We start from the raw sequence: 23883 nt of genomic DNA on the forward strand, positions 1-23883 counted from the left end.
TTCTCCTGTCACTCTTTATAGATTGCAAACATTTATTTTGATCCTGGACTGCAGTGTGGGGATCACTGCTATGTTGGCTTGCCTTTTCTGTCCAAATGTAAGTTATCTTGCCCTTCTCTCTCTCAAGCCCTCCACTTCCTCCCCAAAATACCCTTTTTTTTTTTTTTTTTTTTTTTTGCCAAACCTCTCAAAATACTCTTTAATGAAAGGCTGCCACTTTTAAAGTCCATCCCTGTCTCCTGATGCTGTAGAAATCATTGGAGGGGCTGAGTATGTTGTACCACATGTCTCCTTGTTTTAGCTGAACCCAAAGTGCAGCCTGGGGTAGCCATGCAGGAAGACATGTGGGATGCTGACTGGGATCTGCATCAAAGCCTGTTCAAAGGATGGGCGGGAATAAAGGAAAATTCAGGTCACAGGTAAGTGGTTCTGCTCTGTGTAAGTGTTTTGGCCATCTTTACCAGTTTGAAACATGACTTTCTAAAGTTATCCTTATGTTAGGTGATTTTACTTTTGTAGAGCTAAGAAAATATGCCTAGTCTTCAGCAAATTATAATGAGGCATCTTGAATTGCCATTGTAATTGTGTATTTCTCAGAAGGATGCACACTACCATTTTTGTCTTTTTTCCCGGTGTTTAGATGCTTCTGTAAGGTCAAAGAAACTATATGAAGTTGTCCTTAAGTAGGATGACTTCAGTGTTCACCTTAGATACAGCCATTTGCATAAGAAAGAAAGTTTCTGCCTACCACTGAGCTCTGTTAAAGGCAAGGAAACCGCCTTCTAGGTTTAACCTCACAGTAGGAGAAGCGTCTCTGCTCCTTGTGAGAACTGCCTCCTCCCTTTCCCAGCGCTGAGCAGCTAGGGTGCGTGGGGCCCAGGTCACACGGGCCCAGCCATGTGTCTCTGGCAGGTAGAAAATGTCCTGATGACAAATCAGTACTGCACCTGGGTCACAAGCAAAGACACACTTACGCGGCAGCACTTTCTCTGTATTCGGAAGAGCATTTGACTGATGAAGCTGTGACAGCTGCTGAAAACTGCTCTCCATCGGCTGATTTGAAATGTATTTGTCACTGTGATCGAGATACTCCAGTTTATAGTACTGGGACTTTTTCAAGCCGTTAACAATTAAATCTGCAGGCTTCTGTTTATCTGAAGTGTTGTCTGCGAGAAGTTTTCTTAAGGCAAAAGAGAATTAAAATTTAACTTTAAAATGGTTAAAATTAGTGCAGAGACTTCATTAGAACTCACTAAGAGAACACTAATTAAAACACAACTTGGGCCCCTACGTTTCCATAACGGACATTACAATTTACAGGTAGTCTCCAAACTCTGACATCCAATTATGGATAAATAACTTGTAGTGCTGCCCTAGGCTCACCTGCCAGGGAACTTCTCCACCTCCCACCCTCCGAAACCACCCCCCCCTCAAGCCTTCCTCTCCGTGAGGCCAGCATTCCACCACTAAAGACCCAGCCTCCCTACCTGCCCTCTGCCACCATGTCCCAGTTGCGCAGTGAATGTGGCATTCTCCCTGCCTTTGTGTTACCTTGTTGATGTGCATGTCACAGAGAATTTGTTACTAGTCTTATAAAACCGGTACACTAGGCAGTATTAGGGTGTCATATTCAGGAGTGTTGTGGGATAAAATAGGCCTCAGTGTTTGGGTCCAGGGACCTTAGCCCCATTTATAATATTGTTTCCTTAGGGAATGTGTTCTGAGTTCCAAACAGCTGGCTTACAAACTCATAAGTAGGGAAATATTCAAACGAGGACCTGAATATTGCTCTTTCCTTTACATATAATCTGCACAAAACCCTCACCTGTATTACCTCTTCAACTGATGTCTTCATTGTGAATCAGGATTTTGTGTTGTCTCTTACCTCAAGTGGGAAAAAAGCCATATGCCAAGCAGTGCACTGACTTCTCAGGAGTTCTCCTGAAACTGTCTGCCTGCTCCTGGTGCCTGGGTCTTCCCACTAACCATGCAAGACCCTGCAGGACCCTGTAACGTCATGTCTGTATCCATCTGCCTTTGCCCAGGTGTATTCAGTACGAGGGCAGCCCAAGGTGATCAGTCTTAGATGTGGCAGCAGTTTGTGCCAAAATAGAGACATTTTCCTCCATGTCTCTGTGGAAAGCGTAGTAAAATATTGGAGCAAATAATAAACCTGTGTTTATCCAAGGCCAGAATAAAATTTCTCAAGCACACAAGCCTAATAGAATTTCCTACCTTCAGAAAAGTCAAGTATTTCATCTTGATACAGTGACTTACAAATTGTTTTCTCTAGACTGAGCGCTCTATTTGAAGTAAACACAGACCTTCAAAAAAACATACTCTCCAAAATCACCGCCGAGCTCTCCTGGCCGTCCGTCCTCAGCTCCCCACGGCACGTGAGGTTCCCGCTCACCAACACCAACTGCTCCTCAGTAAGTATCCCAAGTGATGTTGGTTTGGGGAAACCCATCAAGGGCTATGAAGTAGCTGCTCTTATGTTTAACTGTGGAGATCTTTCACTTGCTGTGTCTTTACTTTGCTTAAGGAAGAAGAGATTACTTTAGAAAATCCTGCCGACGTCCCCGTCTACGTTCAGTTTATTCCTCTGGCTTTGTATTCCAACCCTTCTGTCTTTGTTGATAAGTTAATATCAAGGTAAGCATTGCTTCAGATTATCACACTGTTTCCATATGAACAGGGAATTATTATGTTACACATTGAAAACTGTATTGCAGCCCTTACAGTAATAGATTTGGCTTAGAGAAATTACGGATGTGTAACTAAAGTTTAGAGAAGGTTCTGGGAAGAGAGATTGATACTGTATTAAGCGTCTAGAAAAGCTTTCCGTTTAAGACAAGAAAAAGTAATGGAGAACTCCTTCCTAAAATATTTTAAAGAGAAGCAGAACCTTTCAAATATTTTAGTTTTAAAAAGTGACCAGAATATTAACTATAAGTTGTAGCTATTTTTTGAAAGCTGTCAATCTGATAATATTGATCTCAGAATCTGCAAAAGATAAGCACAGCCTTGATAATCACTCTATGACCCCTTGCTGTGATGCTGTCTCCAAAGAAACATACGTACATTTTTTTAATTTCAGGTTTAACTTGAGTAAAGTGGCAAAGATAGATTTAAGAACACTAGAATTCCAAGTCTTCAGAAACGGTGTAAGTATTCAAACCTCATTCTGTTCCAAAGAAATAGTTCTGTGTGATACGACCAGTGCAGATGTGACAGAAGCGTGTGGACTGCCCTCAAATTGGCTGAAGGGCAAGTTCCTGAAGAAGTCAGAGCAGTCCAGTAATTATTTTAGAGGCACAAAACCTGGGAGGAAGGGGTGGGACTTAGATCGCCATGCGGCACGCTGTGTAGAAGGTCCTGTTTGTGGACGTCAAGCTGTAAGCCCATGAGGGTTTACACTAATGGCTGCCAGAACCTCTGAGGATATGCAGATGAGGCATATACTGGTCATAATTAATTTTTATTAAGCCTCAAAATATTGAGCTTGGTCACTTAAATTTTTACTTTGGATACTTTCTAATAAAATTATAAGCTCCATGAATGCCAGACCCACATCTGGCTGTATCCATACTTGGCATTTGAACTAATAAATGTATACATAAACTGGTTTGTTCTAAGACCAGATATTCTGTATCCTGTGGGCCAGGCTAAGCAGCCACTAACCACTCATGATTATGTAAGAACTGAGTATGTAGAATATGTATCAGACAGGAAATCAGCACTTGGAACTAAAACCGCCTGCAAACTGGCCCGAGTCTTTTGGCCCTGATGGCCTTCCTCCTGCCCGGCCACATCTCATCCGTCCTTAAGCATCCTCTTCACCCCACCCTGCTGGCTGTGAAGCCTGCGCTGATTTGCTGTCTCATCCTCCCTGACTCTTCGTTTACACCCACGTTAACTTAGTGTTTTGTTTTCTTTTTAATGTGTGATACCTGGTTTCCCAAATCTGGGTATAAGCAACTTGAGGGCTTGTCTTCTGTTTATAGTGTTTTCCTCTCACATTAACAATATGAAAAGTGTTGAATGACCGAGGGTAGGAATCTGGTTAATCCTCCGTCATCTGAATTACTTCGGGTGGAGACAGTACACGACCGCCTCCTTCCTCTCCTTGCTGTGGGCTCCTTTGTGGAGCATGGGTCCCAGTGTCAGGTGGCCCCAGGATGCCTTCCTGCCTCATTGGCTTTGCTGCTCCCCACTTGGATCAAGAGAGGTTGGCTCCTACCAGCTTTGTCACCTCAACCAAGTAAACAAACCTTTCCTAACTTAAGCTTCCTCTCTTGTAACGTGAAGTTAATAATTTGTGTTTAACAAAGTTTTTGAACAGATTAAACAAACAACATGGAAGCCTCTAGATGGGTTCCTTGGTACATAGGAAGCCCTCAGTGAGTGTTGACCGGATGAGTCTGTCTGTGGTTAACCAGGCCAGGAAAGAAAGGCAACTGGAGAGCTTTCAGCATTTCAGGGTATTGTGAAGACCCCTTCTCAATATTTCACGAGCACCTGGTGTGTGTCAACATCATGCCAGGAGCATTCAAATTTACAATTTCATGCAATCATTGCAGCAGGCAGGCTGAGCTATTACTAACCACCCTAAGAGATGCGCATTTCTCTTGTTCTGTTGGTGGTGGGAAAACGAAGCTCAGGGAGAGGAGGTAACTTGCCCGAGTTCGTACCTGTGATAAATGGCAGGGCCATATTCAAGTCCAGTTCTCCCAGAGTCCAGAGCCCTTGCCCATACCATCGTGACACGTGGGCACCGCTGGTTAGGAATCACTGGTTAGCCTGTCCAAACCAGATGTTTCATAGTTCTTGAAATATCTCTGTTCTTTCCCATAGCTTTGTGTTTTAATCTATAAGACATATGTTAACCAGATCTATATAGAATAGTTTATAAGTCTATTTTTAAGTCAATCTTGTGTAAGAAAGTTTTCAATGTTGTATTTGTTTTCTGTTGAGTAACAGGTAGGATGCTAGACTGATATTTAGAGAGTCTCATATTCTAGTCCATGCCCTTCTCTTGGAATCTTTTTGTACTTTGCTTTTTCCATCTATAAAATGCCAACATAATAAGTTCAAGGTTATCTGGACTCCAGATATCTAGAAAGCTCAGAGACTAGAAATTCCTTTCACTGTGCTTTTCTGAGGGAGGAAATATTCGTAAGAAGTAAATGACCTAGTATTTGCCTTTTCTGTCTTGCCAAATACGGTGTCCTTAGTGGTACTTACAAGATGTCAAACAGTGAAGGAGGCACTGTAAGAGTTAGAAAGATAAATAAGAGTCGTCTAGACCTTAGAAATTTATTCTAAATAAGAAATTCTGGAGGAGGTCTTAGGGTGAGCTTAGGATAAATTCTACCAGTTCTCTACAGTTCTATAAAACTGGATCTCAGAATACTTGGTCTCAGATTTCCTATACAGTCTGAAAAATGATTAAGGATTTCTACTTTATCTCAGTATAAAAAAACTGTTAAGGACTCCAAAGAGGTTTCTTGTTTGTGTGGATTACTTCTATTAGTATTTACCATGTTAGAAATTAAAACTGAGAGATCTTTAAAATGCAGATTTAATTTATTTAAAATAATAATAAACCCTTTCCACTTGAGATAGATAACATAATGAAAAATAGGTGTATGTTAAAAAAAAAACATTTCAAGATAGATTGTTTTACATTTTTACAGAGCTCTTCATAATGGCCTTCTGACTTCATATACAAATGGAGTCTCATGCCTGCTTCCGCATTCAGTCCCCTGTGACGTATGGTCTTAGTTGAAATGTATGATAAATACGTGACCTGACACATTTATGCAGTTGCAGAAACAAGTATCTTAATTGCCTTTTTAGTTAATTATAACACCGTGCATCACTCGTTTGGAAGGTAATCGGTTCACTGAGACATGCAGAGCTTCCAAGTGTGGACACAGCTCAGTCTGCATCATACAGACAATCTTATTCATCCCTGTAACCGCCAGTCTCATCAGGGTGTTCTCTGAATATTGTGACGCTTTCCAGCTCACAGGGCCAAAATTCTAAATTTTGCTCAAACACTCAGATTTTACTAGTGAAAACAAATACTGCAATTGTTTTCTTTAAAGGGACAGATGCAATAAATCTTCGTGAAAATGTCTACTCAGTACCCAATGTGAATAACCATATATTGACTGTCAGTCATCATTTCAAATACAAGTGGTGTCCATGAGAAAGGAGCTGGTTTGGTTGGCATCTCAGATGCTAGCTCTTCAAGATGTACCTCCATTCTGCCACGCAGTATTAAAAAGGCGTGTGCTCAGGGGTTGAGATTTAGTAAGATTAATATTTATTACTGCTTAATCAGTAACAATTTTTTTTTAACTGCAGGTGCATGGCAGTGGCAAAGACAGTGGCTAGGAGTGGCAAAGACAGTGGCAAAGACAGTTTGACACCCACTGCCTTACTTCTAGTGAAAGGGTTAGCACTTTAACCCGCCATTGCTTTTGCTGACCATCAGTGCTGATGTCAGCACAGCGAAAAAGGTGCAAAGAGCATCTGCCAGTGTTAGAAACATAGTTTTGACACCTGAAAAGACCTCTGAGATTCCCAGGGGTCCATGAATCACCCTTTAAGAACCACCATTACAAAAACGACATAGAATTATTGAGGGCCTTAGTGATACCCCTGGGGCATTAGAACATCCTAAAGTGTTTTCCGAGTCATCAGAGCTTAAATTAGTTATTTGGAGGGAATATATGTATAGCATATAAAGTGTCTATCAATTACTCAGAACTGTTTATTTAAAAAGAAACTTGTTTACCAACCGTTTGGGAGCAATCGAACATGTAGACATTGACAGAGAAGAATTTTCGATGTAAGAAAAAAAAATTTGCCTTTAGAAGGGAGAGTTAAAAAGTAGTGTGCTTCACTAAGTCTGTTGACTTTGAAGTTACGTTTGTAGAGTCATGCTAATGCAAGTAAATAGATCTGAATATATTAACCCTAACTCTGCCACGTGGAGTAGAAAATCATGCAAAACTCACTCTCCTTCCACTTGTTAGCAGAGCCCTGCAGAGCCATGGACATTTAGACCCAAATGTTACTGACTCTTCCTTTAAAAAGTTTAACCTTAATGTTGCTTGAAATCAAACGATATAATCTTATATATGAACTATGATTTTTTTAAAATAAGAAAACAAATTTTTAATCTTATCTATGACTGTCAGAAAGTCATATTTTGGTCATTCAACTAAGCTATTTTTGAACTTAAATGATGAAGTATTTATGAAACAATAATTATGGGCTTAGCTTTCAAAATGAAATTCAAAGATAGATTGATATGAATTGGAGATATTTTTGCGAGTAAAAAAGTACGCTGCAACCTTAAGACCCGCCAGCTGCTGCCCTTCCGAGGGGTAGAGCAGGAGGGCGGTGACTGGGTGGGCTGGCATCGCGAGGACCGTGGGGAGCTGGGTGTCACTTCCACAGCTGTTTGCTTTGTGCTGAGCCACTCGTCTGTTAGGTCTGTGTCCCTTTCTGTGTGTGTGTTTTGCAAAATTTTGAAAGTTAAAAATAAGAAGATCTATATGGGAAAACAAGTGCTTAGTACAAGCACGAAGACTTTGGTGACCTGGAGAACAAAGCCCCTCTGGGGACTTAATGCAGAACATGAAATGTCGTCCCCGGTGGTCCAGCTCTGCTTGCCAGCTCTCCAGTGTCTCGGCCATGAGGGGGAGAATTCTGCATCTGGTTAATCAATTTGAGGAACTAATCCTGGGCTATGAATGGAGTGAAAGGGAAAACATTCTTCCAGAGAGTATACTAATGACCCCTGTTTGTTTCCCCAATGATTCAAGGCTCATCCACTGCAGAGTTCCACGGGATTTACAGAGGGCCTCTCCCGAAATTTAATTTTAAACCTAATTTTAAAACCCGGAGAAAAGAAGTCCGTCAAAGTAAAGTTTACTCCAGTTCACAACAGAACTGTTTCTTCCCTAATCATAATCAGGTATGTTCTGTGATTTAAGTGTGGGTTGATTTTTAATACTTATATAGAGTCCTTACTTGATTTGTTTCAATGTTAGTTTGCATGTCTAATTTATGAAATAGGGTATTCATTTTGTCCAAAATACATGTGCATACACCACACCTGATGAAGCATACCATTGTGATTATGTTCTTAGCTGAGACCTGAATAGCGTCTTATTGTACCATGTGTGACTCTTAAAAGTGAAAAATTCTTGCTCTTCTCTATAAGTATTTTTAAATGTTTGACATGTAAATGTTTTACTTTTAAATTTAGTGTATTAATTTCTATGTGGTTTATGAAGTAACAGTAAAAACTACAGGCTAAAATATTGTGCATATTTAATGGAAGGAAAATCTGCGATTCTTGTTCTTACGTAGAAATAACCTGACTGTGATGGATGCTGTGATGGTCCAGGGACAAGGAACAACCGAGAACTTGAGGGTGGCAGGCAAGCTTCCGGGTCCAGGAAGTTCCTTACGCTTTAAAATCACAGAAGCATTATTAAAAGACTGTACAGATAGTGAGTATTCCTAATGGATCCAAGGGCACAAATTTCAGCATTTGTTTCCAACAGTAAATAATTCCAAAAAAAAGAGCAGTATCTCTGTGTGTACACATGGGTATGTTAGTGATGGTTCCTTAATCTTTTAAGGGAACACCCTGACTTGCTTTCAGAGTTGTTTGGTTTGGATCTTAAAAGATTTGAAGTGTTAATATTCATTGCACACTGTAGATAATTTACTCTGTGAAAAATAAGGCATAATTAAACATGTGCCATCAAAGATGACTTAACAACGTGGAGTGCTTCCTGATGAAATCTGGGTCATGGCTGATCTCTGTGGCCTAAGGAGCCAGTTCATAATCTCTGGCATGCATTCCTGAAGAGTGTATTATAATCGCTTGGACCTGACGCACAGGACGGCAAGAGTTTACACTTAACTCACTTTTTTCCTTCAGGTTTGAAACTAAGAGAACCAAATTTCACATTGAAAAGAACATTTAAAGTAGAGAACACAGGACAACTTCAAATTCACATAGAAACCATTGAAGTCAGTGGGTACTCGTGCGAGGGCTATGGCTTCAAAGTTGTTAATTGTCAAGAGTTTACACTAAGCGCCAATGCTTCTAAAGACATCATCATACTGTAAGTATTTTCTCTTAAGATAATGAGCTATCTCAGAAGATAATGAGATCATTTTCTCGTAAGATAACTTCTCATTAACTTTTTATACTACAGCTGTCAAACTCTGTGCTAAGATAGGTTTCATACTGTTAAAACAGGCTGCACCTATTGCTGACGTAGGCAATAAAACTGTCTTCTGACCAAAGTTTAGAGAAACTGCACACCATGGAGAAACAGCACGTGTGTGACTCAGGGTCTGCCCTGCCACTGTGACTGAGCCCACGGTCAGTCACAACCCTGAAAATAACTGAAACTGGTTTTGAAGACTATCTGATTCACTCTGGAGATAGAGTTTCACAATTTTGAAAACAAAGATATGAAGAAATAACCAAAGATAAAGTGAAAAAAAATCAAATGAAAACATCTGTGGATAAAGACCTTTCTCCAAACTTTGGTCAGAAGACAGCTTTATTACCTGCATCGGCAATAGTTGCAGCCTGTTGTAACAGCTGACAACTTGTTATAAAGTTTATGTAATAAAATGTAACCTCTGTCCCCTTAACTGAACGGTAATTTTGTGATCTTCAGTGGACATTTGCTTAATCAGTGACCACGTTACTCCATGTAGGAAGTAATGCTTGGCACCTGGAGGCACAGTGAGGCGTAAGGCACCTTTCCTCAAGGCGCAGATCCCGCGGTGTAGGGCTTACAGTTCACAAAGCAGAAGTCAACATAAAACAACGGGCAGGAAGCAGTACTGCAGGAGATGAATGTCAGCAGGGCTGGGATGGTTTTCTTAAAAAAAGGGAAAAAAGGCATTGTTAGGGATGTATCATGGGGGGAGAGTGTGGATTATATAAAGGGGGTAGAGGGAAAGAAGCTCGGAGACTACTTTCTGAAATAATAATTGTGGGAAGTTGATTATTCTTCTTTTTTATGTAATTTCTCCAACTAGCCAATTAGGATATAGTTGCTTTTATTATTAACCACATAGCACAAGATCTTGTCCATCTTAAAATGAGAAAGTCGAATAAAAAGTATGCAACTCTGAAATTCTGTGTTATGTTTCAAAGCCATTATGTTTAAACTGCCTGCGGTCTATTTTTAAAACGTAGTCTTACTGCCAGTCGTTCTGTTTCAGGTTTACTCCTGACTTCACAGCTTCTAGAGTTATCCGTGAACTGAAGTTTATCACAACCAGTGGCTCTGAGTTTGTGTTTGTGCTGAACGCGTCCCTTCCGTACCACATGCTGGCCGCCTGTGCGGAGGCCCTACCCAGGCCCAACTGGGAGCTGGCTCTCTACATCATCATCTCAGGGATAATGAGGTACTTGTGTCTTCTTCCCAGGCCGGCACTTAGGCATCACTTGACACTGTTCATCGCTCGCCAGGCAGTGTTCTGAGAGCTGGGTTCCACCAACGCGCAGCACAGACAGACCTCTCTGCCTTAGTCAAGCTTACACACAGCCGTGGGAGCAGTCAGAACTGAACTTCATGGGTGGCAAATACAATAAACCAAAGTCTTTTCTGCCTTTGAAATTTGTTATACAAATTAAGTACAGGTCAATTTCTTTAAAAAAGCACTCATAGTTTACCAGGCCATAATTTGATCTGGGCATATATAATTTACTCAACATAATGCTTTGTTCTTCTTGAATTATACCTAAGCAACATGAAACTGAAAATGTGAAAATATCTTAAAAACCTTCAGCATCCTCATCTTTTTTCAGTATATTTATGTATGTGCTTTGAGAATGAGATAAACTCACCTCTGAATTACTTGACATAGGTTACCCTGTACAACCTTTAAGGGAAAAGAGTTGACCTAGAGAGTTAGAACTAAAAAAGATAAGAGCTGCTTCTTGGTAAAAGGAAAAGTATCCTCCGGTGTCTGTTGTGATACACGTAATTACTTCCTCCATTAGCCTCCGTGTGAGTTGGCATTTGACAAAAGTCAGTGTGCAAACTTCCATTTGTAATGCTTCCTTGTCTTGTCACAGGCATCTTGTTTTTTGTATCATATTGTACTTTGCCAAGAAACTCTGCCTTTAACATCATATTTTGTTACTCTTGCACTAACAAGTGAACCCCGATTCTCCACCTTGTGTACCCCTGCAGTGCACTGTTTCTTTTGGTAATTGGAACAGCCTATTTAGAAGCTCAAGGAATTTGGGAGCCATTTCGAAGGCGATTATCCTTCGAGGCCTCGAACCCGCCCTTTGATGTGGGAAGACCGTTTGATCTCAGGAGAATCGTTGGTATTTCATCTGAAGGAAAGTATGTTCACCTGCTGGAAATAAATTCCCTAATATGCATAGATTTGGCCAGTGTAATTAAAAGAAATAAGTTTTTTCTTTTCATCTGTGCTGGAATGGGGGATCTTAATAAGACCCTGTGTGTAGTTCTCAGTTACTAAGGACTCACAGCAAATACCATGTTTTTATTATAGTGATGATGGTTAAAGTATTCTTAGTTAGATCAATGACTCAATTCCTCAGTTTTCAGATAGAGCAGACCCAAAAGAATTGTGAAACGTATTCTGTTACTCGCTGTTGTTTCCTCAGGGAAGTTCACATTGGTGGTGGCTATACTAGTGAAATAATTTTTTTTAACCTTAGATGTTGTAAGTTGCTATTACTGATGTGCAGTTGGTCCTTTTTTCAGCTTGAACACACTCAGCTGTGACCCTGGTCACGGCAGGGGTTTCTGTGGGGCAGGAGGCACGGCGTCCCGACCTGGTGCAGGGAGTCACAAGCAGTGTGGCCCGTCCGTCCACCCACACAGCGGCCACAGCAATAGAAACTCAGCTGACGTGGAAAACGTCAGAGCCAAAAACAGCACAAGTACCTCTAGCAGGACTAACGCCCAGTCAGCCAGCAAAGCCAGCCCCCTAGTCTTAGATTCAAATGCAGTGGCCCAGGGGCACGTGGCCGGCAGGAAGTCCAGAGGGGCCAGGCAGAGCCAGCACAGCGGCCAGCACCATGGCCACAGCGCGCTGGAGCAGCAGTCCCCACCACCGCCACCACCAGGGCCTCCGCACCAGGACCCCCAGCCCGAGAGACTGTCGCCCGCACCCCTCGCGCACCCTCCCCATCCAGAACACGCCAGCAGCACGAGGCACAGCTCCGAGGACTCGGACATCACCAGTCTCATAGAAGCCATGGACAAAGACTTCGACCACCACGACTCCCCGCCCCTCGAAGTGTTTACAGAGCAGCCGCCATCGCCACTGTCAAAAAGCAAAGGTAATCACCCATTCCCGAAAGCCAGTACGTAATTAAGGGGCTTTCGTGATTGTCATTGTGATAAACAATTAATGTACGTTCTTCTGGCTCAAATATGTCTCTGCTGTTAGACTTCAGCTTGTCTGTCTGAAGACACAAATAGAGGTACCCGTCTGTCATAAAAGGTATTTTTGTTCCTTAGGTTGCTTACCAGATTCAGAAATTGATTGGACTTGTCCCATTGTCCTTGTCAGCTGCCTGTGATTATTGTGTGGTGGCAGGTTGAGCTTTTTTTTTAATTGTTAAGATTTTTGACGTAGTGGTAAAAATGGAGATCATCTGCCTTTTAACTCAAAACTAGGATTCCTGCACACCTGTGCTTTACAGCAGGCGTTGGCAAGCTGCAGCGGGTGGGCCAGGTCACGTCTGGTGCCCCAGCCGTGCTCGTTCACTTCCACGTTGCTTCTGGCTGCTTTTGAGCAGCGGCAGCAGGGACCCTAAGGTCCACAAACCTGAAAATATTTACCGCCTAGCCCTTTACAGAGAGTTTGCTGACCCCCACTTCAGAGCTCTTCATACTATGTTAGTTATCTGTTTCTCCAAAAAAAGATTACCCTGAAACCTAGTGGCTTCAGACCCCACCACTTACCCCAGAGTTTCAGGGGTCAGCGTCTGGGTGCAGCTTAGCCAGGCTCTCAGGCTCCCACAAGCCTGCAGTCAGGGCGCTGGCCGGGCTGAAGTCTCCTTCAGGTTCAGCTGAAGGTGGATCTGCTCCAGGCTCACTCAGGCAGTTGATGTCAGGATTCAGTTCCGCACAGCCTGTCCCACTGAGGCTCTCAGTTCCTTGCCGACTGTGGCCAGCAGTCTGCTGGGTCCTCTGCACGGGGCAGCTCAAAGCGGTTGGCTTTACCAGAGCCAGCAAGCAAGAAGACAGGAGAGAGAACAGGCTGACAGGACGGAAGTCACAGTCTTCTGTGACCTACTCTTGGAAGTGACCTCCCATCACTTTTGCAGTGTTCTCATTAGAAGTGTGGTCCAGCCACACTCCAGGAGAGAGAATCCCATGCGAGCGTACGGTGGGGACCTGTGCGAGGCGTCTTAGAAGTCTGCGCACCGTATGTGCGTAGGCAGGCTCCTTTAACTTCCAAAGTCAAGATATGAAAGACAGTAAATGGCCTCTGGCTGTATTGCATTTTCATTCCTGTACAGCCTGAGCTTCTTTGCATCTTCCTTCCTCTCCGGTGGCAGCTGCGCTAATGCACATCACCTGAGCCTATTCAGGTGCCTCCCTCACTGACGGACAAAGGAGCTTTTGTCTTTGGTTTACACAGGGAACAGGGAACGCGGCAGCCCCGAGAGGCCAGAAGAAGCCTGACGTTCCAAAGTCCGAGTTCTCAGAGAATTTCTTAGTCCCAGTGATGTGAAGACTCGTCTTGTAGAGCCCTCTTAGAATTACGTGCTTCTGGATTTGTAGAACAGTAAAATGTCTTGAATGTTATTTAACTTCTTCCACAGAAATCTTTTTTGTTGTTGTTATCTCATTATTAATAGAGGTTACATGTTTTAGAGTAATTTTTATAATAATTTAAATGAATGCTTAAAGTTCCTTTTTTAATTAGATCAGGTTATATAGTGTGTTTTTCCCTTACTGAGAGCATGAGTAAAATAAGCATTATTATCCTTTCTTACCGCAAGGAGACGCCTTGGCAGTCAAGGTGAAAACCTCGTTGTTTGCATCTAAGATAGTCTTCCAACATCAGTGCAATGGGGCCGTTTTTATTTTCAAGGTCATTCATCTGCAACATAAATTTAAAACTTTTTAAATGTATTTTAATTTTCACAGTAGTCCTAGAGTCGACCTACCAAAAGATGTTTAATGATGGAGCTTGGGTACCACGTTATCAGTGATTCTTGAGCCCACGAGGAGACAGTGATCACAAGTGTCACATGAGCAGCCACCCCACTTGTTACCCTTCCCACCGCTGCTGTTTGGAAACAAGGAAGAAGCCAGATCTTTTTATTTTTTCTTCAAAAAGTGTTTTTATTGAAGTATAACATATATAAAGAAAACCAGTCTTTTAAATGAACTTTAAAAGATGGGCATTAATCTTGGGGTTACAAAATACTGGTATATCATAAAAGCTTAGGCTTTTAGCTGGGGAGAGCTTTTATGATCTCTCTAAAGCTTCCCCCCACACCCCTGCTGAAATAGTCATGGTTACACTGAATATAAACCTTTGCAGAAGCACCCTGTTCTCTCCCCCACCCCCAGTATTTCACATGTAAAGAAGTCTTCCTTTGTGATGAGCTTCAGTAATGTCTAGCTTTTGGAGACTATTCAGAAGGACCTCTCTTCAAATGAATGTGCTCTCCGTAGGCCTTGCGCTCTGCAGGCGGTCCGCTCACATGGCTAGTCATCCCTCCGGTCACTGTTCCTCACGGAAGATGGCACCCAGAAGTGCCCTCTGGTCGTGGCTGGCCTGAGCAGGGCCTTTGCAGCTGGACAGTCATTAGATTCTCTAGTTTTGTGGTTTCTCCTCCCATCACACGTGAGCCCTGGGGACTGGACAGAGGTGATGGCTGGGCTGAGGGTTAAAACCCGGAAAGCTTTGAGCATGGTGCCGCCGTTCTCAGTGTCTGCATTAACTGCAGAAACGTGGACTCTGCCGCCCGCCCTGTCTCTGCCCTTGGCAGTCGGAGGCGCAGCTGTCTCTAGGGGAGGGGGTCACAAGGCCGGGCTCTATCTTCGGGCAGACCCAGGTCAGATCCTGGCTCTACCACTTTCTAACTGTGTGATCTGGAGACACTTACTTCTCTGAGCCTTTGTTTGTTATCTTTAAAGGGGAGAGAATAGCTGTTTCTCACTTGGTAGGGTGTGGGCACTACTGTGATTTTTTGGGCAGGAAATGGTGCTTGCTGTCGTTAGCCAACTGAGTTGAAGGTGGCTGTGGAACGTCCCGGCAGAGAGGCCTGCTTGGAGCTTGGTCTGGGAGTGAGAAATGGGATAAGCAGAGAGACCTGGGAGCTCACGGCCTCTCATAGAACCCTCGGGAACTGCGGGTGTTAGACTGCAGGTGTTCAGGGAGGTAGAGAGGCGTATGCCCTGTGATTTGTCAGCATCTCGCATGTGGTCAGTTTCAGGTGTGCCACCTGAAGTTTCCTCGTCAAGTTTTGTTTCCAGACGAGTCAGGGAGAAAAAAGCTTGAAAGCTTTTTGGATTTCAGAGTGATTGGTAAGAGATTGTCCACCTGACCTGCACCAGGCCTGGGCCCGGGTGATGGGAGGTTGAGAGTTCAAGGGCGTCCGTGAGTTGGTGCTGGGCCCCCCCCAGGAAGACTGGGACTCTGCAGGCTGCGCTGCTGAGGTCGGGCAGAGCACGTGGGCCTGCGGTGTGTGTGTCGAGGGTCCCAGGGGCCTAGATCTGATCAGTCACCCCTCCTGCCTTCTGGGCCGCCTGCCAGGGGAACAGACAGACTAGATGCAGAGCTGGAATTAAAAGTCCACCCTAAACGCTCTTCCCTCCAGGGCGTCTGCTGAGTTGCAGTAGGTTTGCTTTTGAATACCCATGATATTTTATTTCTAGAATAAACAAATCCAAAATCTGATTGAATGTGATACTTTTATGAAAACCCTAAATGATTGCACTCTGTACGCTATGTAGAGTTTCAGCCGTGCAGCCTTTTTTCTTAGTCCTGTGTACCTTGCTGGTTCTGCTTGGTGCTACAAATGGTACATACAGCCATCCAGGGATACCAGGAAAAACTAGGACAAAGGAGAGCGCGGGTCTGCTCAGAGATTCATTATTAACACCTTCCTGGGATAAATGTGAAGCTTTTTTCATTTAAGTTTAAATAAATTCTTTTCTACCTTCTAGCAGACTGTATCTTCACGATCTAATAAGCACAGTATTAATAACACAACATAATGCTTGCTATGCATTTTTGAAAGCAATATTTACTTCAGCTTGAACTCCTGAAGAGTTTTCTTCATGTACATTTTCTGTTATGTTTTAGGTTTTACAAAATTATGACAGAAAAATATGATCCCACTGTGATTACGTCTTCATTCTCAGGAAAACCAGATTATACGACCAAGGTGTCATGATAGATATTTTAACATAATAGATTCCAAAGTTTGCTTTCACTTGTCTTCATTCCGGCTTCAGTCTGACAAGCGTCCTAACCATTCTTTAAAACAGCGGTCAGTGACTGCCTTAGGCTTTGCGGGCCGTTTATTTCCGGGGTAGCCTGTTCAGCTGCGCCGTGTGGTGTGCAGGGAGCAGAGTAACAGAGCAGGGGGCTGCGTCCCGGCAAACCTGGACTCACAGAAACAGGACTGGATTTAGAATGTCAGACCCATCTGCTCAGACCGAGGGGGCTATGTGAATGAAATATTTTTTAAATAAAGTGAAAGAAGTCTATGGTCCAGCCCGTTTCTGGACTTGGGGCAGCAAATCTCAGAGCAGGTCACGTTGTTGGTGTATTTCACTCTTCACAAAGGCACAAAACTCACTTCTGGAGCTCAGCAGACACTGGCTGAGCTCTGGCCTGTGCTGGGCACGGCAGGCACTGAGGCTGGAGAGCTCAGCGAGGCCTGATCTCCACCCTTTGGCTGCTAAGACTGTATGAGGGGTGGAGCCAAGGGGGCACGTGGTGACCACAGTCAGCTCGCATCCTCAGCCGGGAGTCTGCTGGATGGTAGTGGGCGTGGGCAGACAGAGGCGAGTGGCCTTGAGGACAGTCCATCAGGCAGTGGTGTGATGCCTGAGGAACCTGTCACCCATGCTGGGTGTACTCCGCCTTTGATCACGGCTGGACACATAACTCTGAGTTTTACTAAGCTTCTCCCTGCAGTTGTACTGTCCTTATTTGGATAGGTTTGTTTTTATTACTGATTATGCACTAGTTAAGTCATGGTTCCCATCCAGCTAGGAGAACTTCGGTCTCCTCCAATGAGTTAGTTTATCTCTGAGAGGGCTGTCTCCCTCTGAATTCTGATTCCTACTCCTCGGGGTCCCACTCTTTCTTCTGTGTCCTGGCAACAGCGTGGAGGTGGGAACTGGTGCTGTGCAAACTGAGTGTTCCCCAAGGGGTCAGGGTCGGGCATAAGGACGTGGTCAGACAAGCAGACCTGGAAAGACAGATGGACGGTAAAGGAGTTTGAACCTTATCCTGTAGGAAACAGATAGGATCAAATTCTTATTTTTAAAAAGTGTTTCAAAAAGAAAGCAGTGCCGTTGGCAGTGTGGAGGGTTTAGGAAGAGGGGCCGGTACAGTGGGCCTGGCAGCAGGTGCAGTCTGGGTGGAGACGTGGCAGTGGGGCTGAGGTCAGAAAGGTATTAGAGATTTCAGAGATAGAATCCATTTGATTGATTGATGGTGAAACAGATCATTTCATCCAGGTGACTCAGAACTGCCCCAGTTCGATTCTATATTTCAGGTACCTTTTCCTCCTGAGACTCCCACAGGATGTGCATGCACAGAGGCCGTGAGAGATGGGAAACGAAGCGGCGTCACTGTCAGCAGATCTTGTACCTGTGGCGCCCAACATAACGCTCTCATAAATCTATGTGGGATTTCCAGCCTAAGCCAAGGGTTTGCATACGTTACAGCCACCCAGAGGGCTTGTTGAGACCAATTGCTGCCCCCCTCCCCCCCAAGTTCTGGTTTAGTACGTCTAGAGTGGGGCCTTAGAATTTGCATTTCTAATGAGGTCCCTGCTGGTCTGGGAGAACACTTTGAGAACTGCTGATCTAACAAAAAAATTTAAAGGGTCTCTTGTTTCCCAAAAGCCCAGTCTTCCTACTGGAAACCAGCTTATGAGGAAGAGAAGAGACCCTTGGGAACAAGCTTGCCTGAGAAGTCACTTTCTTACATCAGCCCCCCTCCCAGTGCCAAGAGGGAGGCAGGGGCCACCGCAGAGTGTGCAGCCTCCCAGGGGGCACGGGCCCTGTCTTCCGCAGTCTGTTCTCGCCAGATGAGTAGCCCTTTCTCAGGGGAAAGTGCACTCTCCTCTCCCGCCGACTTTTGAACTTAGGAACAGAAGCAGCAGAAGAAACAGCATGTGACAGTGAGGTTGCTCAGAGCCTGGGTGAGTGGGTTGATGTCGATACTGTAGAGCAGTGATTCTCAGCCTGGCCGCACAGTCAAACCGCCAGAGGAGCTTGTTAAAAAGATACCCACACCTGGGTCCCACCGAGAGCCACTTCACTGGAATCTCTCAGGGTGGAGCCCACAGCAGCTTTTGTTAAAAGCTTCCTAGGTTATTCTAAAGTGCAAGAACCGTTATTACAGACGGAGAACCCAAAAGATGTTGCTAGGATATTTAACTCAGATTGGGACATTTTAGGTTTGAATTGCTTATGTCAAATTAATTAAAGTTGAGCCCCCAGGGAGACTATAAAGGGAAAGAGATGTTCCAAGGGCAGACCTCTAGGGAAAAACAGCAAAGGTGAAGCCAGTTTTCAGAAGAATCACAGTCCCAGAAGAGGGTGATGATGCCGGGGTCCAGCGGGGCGGGGAGAGGAGTGTTGCACGGTGTCCAGTGGAACTGAGAGGGCTTGTAGAATGAGGAGTGCTTGGGTCACCAGCATTGACAGTTAAAGGGGTTGTTGTCAAAATCACATTCTTTAAGGTGCTGGAGACAGATGTGTCCAGTACAGCATATTAAGAAGTTAATAAAAGATGAGGATTTGGAGGTAAAAGTATAAACCATTCTTTTATGAAATAAGCTTTTTTTTAGCCAAGCTTTCAGCTTAACTCCTGGTTTGTTACGTGTTTTTTCTCTTTTATTTGTACATCTGTGGCTTCAAATTTTGAGTCTAGTTTTTTTGTTTTTGTTTTTTTTAATCACTTCCAGCCATTTCCTATTTATTAAGGAGGCCTCGGGTTATTGTAAATACAGATCATTTATACAGGTAATGCCTCTCACCCAGTGAACCTGAGCATGATGAAAATGTGTAATTTCAGGTGAGAAATGTCCTGCACAGGGGATTCGTGTTGGCCATGCAGGAATATCTGAAGTGCACTCAGCACGAACTGTTGAACCCCTGGAACCCGAGGGCTTGTGGGCCCCGAGCAGGACGGGTTCCTGTCCGTCTGCCCTGGTGGAGTGGAGCTCTGGGCGTTCGGGGTGGGTCAGGGCTGCTGTAAAACCAACGGCCAATCTCCGGCTAAAACAAAGGCGTCTCAATTTTCAAGGCTTACTCTTTGAGCTATGGTTTCAAATCTCACACCTCCTGGAATTGGTGTGAAAGTAAATGATGAGATGGCATCCCTAAAAACCAGTCAGAGCTGTGCTTACTCTTTTTCTGGACCAGGCTCGGCAAACTTTCTGTGAAGGGCCAGAGAGTGAATATTTGAGGGTCAGTGTGCCACAGACTGTTTCCATCACCTGTTCGTCTTTGTTTCTTTTTTCAGTCACTTAAAAATGAGAAAAATCATTCTCAGCCCACAAGCCGTAAAAACAGGCCACAGGTCAGGTCTGGCCCGTGGGCCACAGTTTGCCACCTCCTGTTGTAGATGCCAAAGGATGAGTCTCTGGTGCCCAGTAACAGTGAGCATAAAACATTAGGGTTTTAAATGAGTTGTGTCAAGTCACCGTTATCAAAAAGGTATATTTAAAAAGACATGGAGGGGAGGGTATAGCTCAATGGTAGAGCACGTGCTTAGCATGCATGAGGCCCTGGGTTCAATCCCCAGCACCTCCATTAAAAATTAAATAAAAATAAATAAGTAAATCTAATTCCACTCCCCCACATAAATAAATAAATACATAAATAAATAAATACGTTTTGTTAATGGCGTAGACAGAATGGGTTCAATGGTGGCATACGTGGCTCCTGCAGCTTTACCAGTCTACCTACCTGGGCGATCTCACTGGTGCATCGGGGCAGGGGGCTGGCATCCGGGGACATCGCCGCTGCTCTCCTGTCTGGCTGGGACGTAAGCTTCTCGGGGGCAGGAATTGTGTTATTGGTGGTCACTGCTGTGTCCCCGGGACATGGAGCTCTGCCTGGGAAATAGCCGGCACTCAGATGCTTGTCTTTGGAGCACCCACATCTTTTACAATAATAGGCTTTTTGTAGCGCTGTTTCAGTCTCTGTCCATATATGACTTATGTGGTATTTATGTGCCGGGCCCTGTTCCGAGGACGCCGTTTAGTTCCACATCACAGCACTGTGAGGTCGTCTCCCGCAGCCTGCAGACGAGAGGCCAAGGTCACGTGGCTGGTTAAGGGAGAGCCGGGATTTGGACCCCGCCCCCCGGAGTTCTTAGAACCCCCTAAGTGACACACGTGGCCTCTCATCCTGGTCACATCAGGCTCTAAACAGATTTGAAAGGATCTCTGGTTGTCACTTCTGTGACTTTTCAAAGCTCTGTCACCTTCTGAGATATAAAAAAGTACAGGTGACCCTTGAACAGCGAGGGTTTGAACGGCATGGTCCACTTAGCGTGGGTTTTTCTCCAGTGGTAAAGACCACAGTGCTGCACGGCCCGTGGGTGGCAGGAACCGCAGGTGTGGGGGGCTGAGTGTGAGTCACACACAGATTAGCCTCCGTTGTTCACGGGGCTGCTGTATCCTGAGAGACACACAGAGTTGTCAGAATTGGTGAGTTCGCTAGAACGCATTGAACTGCACACTTAAGTGGGCATGTCTTAATTGTACCTAAATTATGCCTCAAAAAAGTTGATTTTTTTTAAATATTGTAATGAAAAGGTCAAACATGATTTGAAAAGCTTTAATTAGAGAAGAAAGAGGAAGAGACCTTTACTAACCAGAAAGAGTCCAGCATCTTAAAAAAAAAAAAAAAAAAGAATTAATGGCTGTTTTCTAAGCTATTTAGAAATCAAGTGTATTTCACTTGGATTTTTATCCCCAGGGAAAGGAAAGCCTCTTCAGCGCAAGGTTAAAGCTCCTAAGAAGCAGGAGGAGAAGGAGAAGAAGGGAAAAGGCAAAGCCCAGGAAGACGAGCTGAAGGACTCCTTGGCTGACGACGACAGCTCCTCCACCACCACGGAGACCTCCAACCCCGACACGGAGCCGCTCCTCAAGGAGGTACGGCCGCTCGGCCCGCACGCCTGTGACCCGCATCTCCTAGGTCGGGCTCCAGCCCAGAGTGAACGTGTTCCGAGTGCCATGAGCGCGTGTTCTGAGGGTCAGTGCTCAGAGCACAGAGATGCCCAGACGGTCTCCCTCCTGCGGTGGCCGCTGAGGCTCTGCAGGGGATGGTCTGCTCTTCCCAGGGAGCAAACTTGGAAGCCTGTTAATCCGGTAAAATAGATAGAAATGCAAAACACGGCTTGAAAGTTAGACCCCCTGGAATAGTAACTACTCTGACTCCTGAAAATTGTTTCAAATTCTGAATGTCACAAGAGGATGAGGAGGAATTACAGCACTCTGACTGATTCTGTTGGACCGGTCCTGTCGCATCACCGCTGGTGCAGGGGCTCCAGGAGCAGCCACTCCCCACACAGTGACCGTGACCCAGGCGTCCGTGGTCACCCGGCACGGGGCAGCCACCCAGCGCACCTCAGCACATCAAGAAGGTGCCTCGCTCCTGGTCCTCAGCTCCCGAGTGGTCACAGGCGTCAGGGGTAGCAGTGCAGGTGCCTGGCCCCGTGGCCGTCGGCTCAGCTGAGGGCTCTGTCCCTGCGGTGAACGTGTCTGAGAGTATGAGCTATAAATGGTCTGCAGAGAAGTGGGGGCGTAATTCTTCTTGGCATTTTTATTTTTAACTAACTATATTTAAAATGAGCCAAATATAGCCTTTAATATTGGAAAGCAGAATTTCTTCCTCAGTCTTAATCTAGTGGCTGAAGGAATCATTTCTTAAAGATCCCCACCAGTGTCATCCGCGTTTATTAATTTTTAAAGTAAAATCTGGACGTGACACTTCCTTGTCAGCTGCCCTCCCCTTTGCATCCCTCACTTTGGACGGGTGCGCTGTGGCCCCTCAGTCCAGTCCGCAGCTCGGACCCGGCTTCTGTGCTGTGTCACCTCAGTGGCGCATTTCTCCCACCGAGGAGCAGAATGCGTGCAGCTGATCCCGGCGCGGGGTCCCGGTGCTCTCTGATGGGAACAGGCACTTGGAAAGCATTTTCAGCACAGACTTTCTCCACAGCTCTGCCGCCCGCTTCCCTTCTGCCTTTCCAGCTTTTTCCTCCCCTCTCCTCAGCGGCCCCTCTCCACTGACCCCATCGGCTGTACCCACTGGCGTAATCTCACCTCTCTGCCATTCGTCTCCTCATGTTTTCCCATCTCCTTCCCCGTCACTCACTTCCTTAGACTCAGCTCGGAACCCCAGCCTCTGAGCCAGTCCTTCTCCCCTGCTGACCAGCTCTTTTGTGGAGTTCATGTGCTTTTCTTTTTCTGACTGATCTATTCGTCAGTTGCGTGCATTCTCTTCCCAACCAGATTGCAAATGCGGCAGCTCATCTTCTCTTGTACGTGTCTTTTCCAACCCTGTTCCCCATTCATTCAGATGTGTGTCAGGTACCTGAGTGCTGGGCGCTTGAGAAACAGCAGTGGATGAAAAGACCAGGCTCCTGTCCTCAAGGGGCCCGCAGTCTGCAAAGTTCTTGACGAGTCAGGTGCTCCAGAAATACTTACTGAGTAACTCAGAGTAGTCTCAGAAGGTGTCTGGGCAGGAGGGTGTTACCCTTCCTCTGCGGTTAAATAGATAGGCCTGTGTGACTATTAAAAGCCAGGATGCCTTTCCAACTGCAAGCTGTGAGGCCGGATGGACCCTGTAGCTCTCCGCACACCTCCGCGCTTCCCTTCTGCAAGTGTGTCTTCCCCTGGTTAGCCTCGGTGCACCCAGCGCGGCTCAGACTCTCTGATGAAGAACCAGGTTTTGAGTTCTTATTTCCAGTCTGTCCTATATGTGGTCCTTGTGCACACGCACGGTGCACACCCACTCCACATGCAGCTGCCCTGTGAGGTCACCGGCACCCGAATGGTACCTGCCTGTCCCGGAGACTAGCCCGCCGAGCTCATGCGTGGATGCATCACCACGAGCTGACTCTAGAGCGCATGGTGCGGGCTCTGTGCCCTGCTGGTCGCGGACACAGAAGCAGCGTGGCTGGGCCAGCCGGGTCACGCAGCTCTAAGATGCAGCTTGGGTGTGGCCTTCTCAGTCCGAGCCCGCAGGACAGCTCTTCAGGGCTCCAGTCATGGCCAGTGGACATTTCCACATGACGACATAAGTTGGTCTCTAACCATCATGTGTGTTGCCCTCCTGCTAGACTTTACCATCCCTGGGAAGGGACTGGACCCTCTTGTAACCCCATTGTCTGGCACCAAGTGGGTGACCAGTGAAAGTTTGCCGAATGAGTGAATGCATAGCTCAGCCCCTCCTGGGGAGGGTGAGTAGGTAGGGTCCCACCTGCCCCAGCACCGTTGACGCACCCGCGTCACTCGTGAGCACTTAGTGAACCAGCGCAGACACTCAGTGCTGCCCGCGCTGCCTCCTTACCCACATCTTCCTTGTGCACAGGATTAGGAACATTGCCACGAGT

The 23883-nt window shown here is 45.3% G+C and overlaps 1 protein-coding gene across 3 annotated transcripts in view; it reads left to right on the top strand.

Annotated features, from left to right (window-relative positions):
- The window catches only part of TMEM131 (transmembrane protein 131), a 138404-nt gene that overhangs the window by 105891 nt on the left and 8630 nt on the right, over positions 1 to 23883 (top strand). For all 3 annotated transcript variants that reach the window (XM_064481886.1, XM_064481887.1, XM_031441147.2), the window contains exons 21-32: positions 22 to 97; positions 302 to 419; positions 2294 to 2432; positions 2546 to 2655; positions 3101 to 3167; positions 7845 to 7996; positions 8395 to 8537; positions 8975 to 9161; positions 10282 to 10467; positions 11259 to 11417; positions 11805 to 12385; positions 21246 to 21421. In XM_064481886.1, the coding sequence (XP_064337956.1) occupies positions 22 to 97; positions 302 to 419; positions 2294 to 2432; positions 2546 to 2655; positions 3101 to 3167; positions 7845 to 7996; positions 8395 to 8537; positions 8975 to 9161; positions 10282 to 10467; positions 11259 to 11417; positions 11805 to 12385; positions 21246 to 21421 (2094 nt within the window). The remainder of the gene's footprint in view (positions 1 to 21; positions 98 to 301; positions 420 to 2293; positions 2433 to 2545; positions 2656 to 3100; positions 3168 to 7844; positions 7997 to 8394; positions 8538 to 8974; positions 9162 to 10281; positions 10468 to 11258; positions 11418 to 11804; positions 12386 to 21245; positions 21422 to 23883) is intronic.

The sequence above is a fragment of the Camelus dromedarius genome, chromosome 33 (genome assembly GCF_036321535.1).
Source record: "Camelus dromedarius isolate mCamDro1 chromosome 33, mCamDro1.pat, whole genome shotgun sequence".
NCBI classification, from domain to species: Eukaryota; Metazoa; Chordata; class Mammalia; order Artiodactyla; family Camelidae; genus Camelus; species Camelus dromedarius.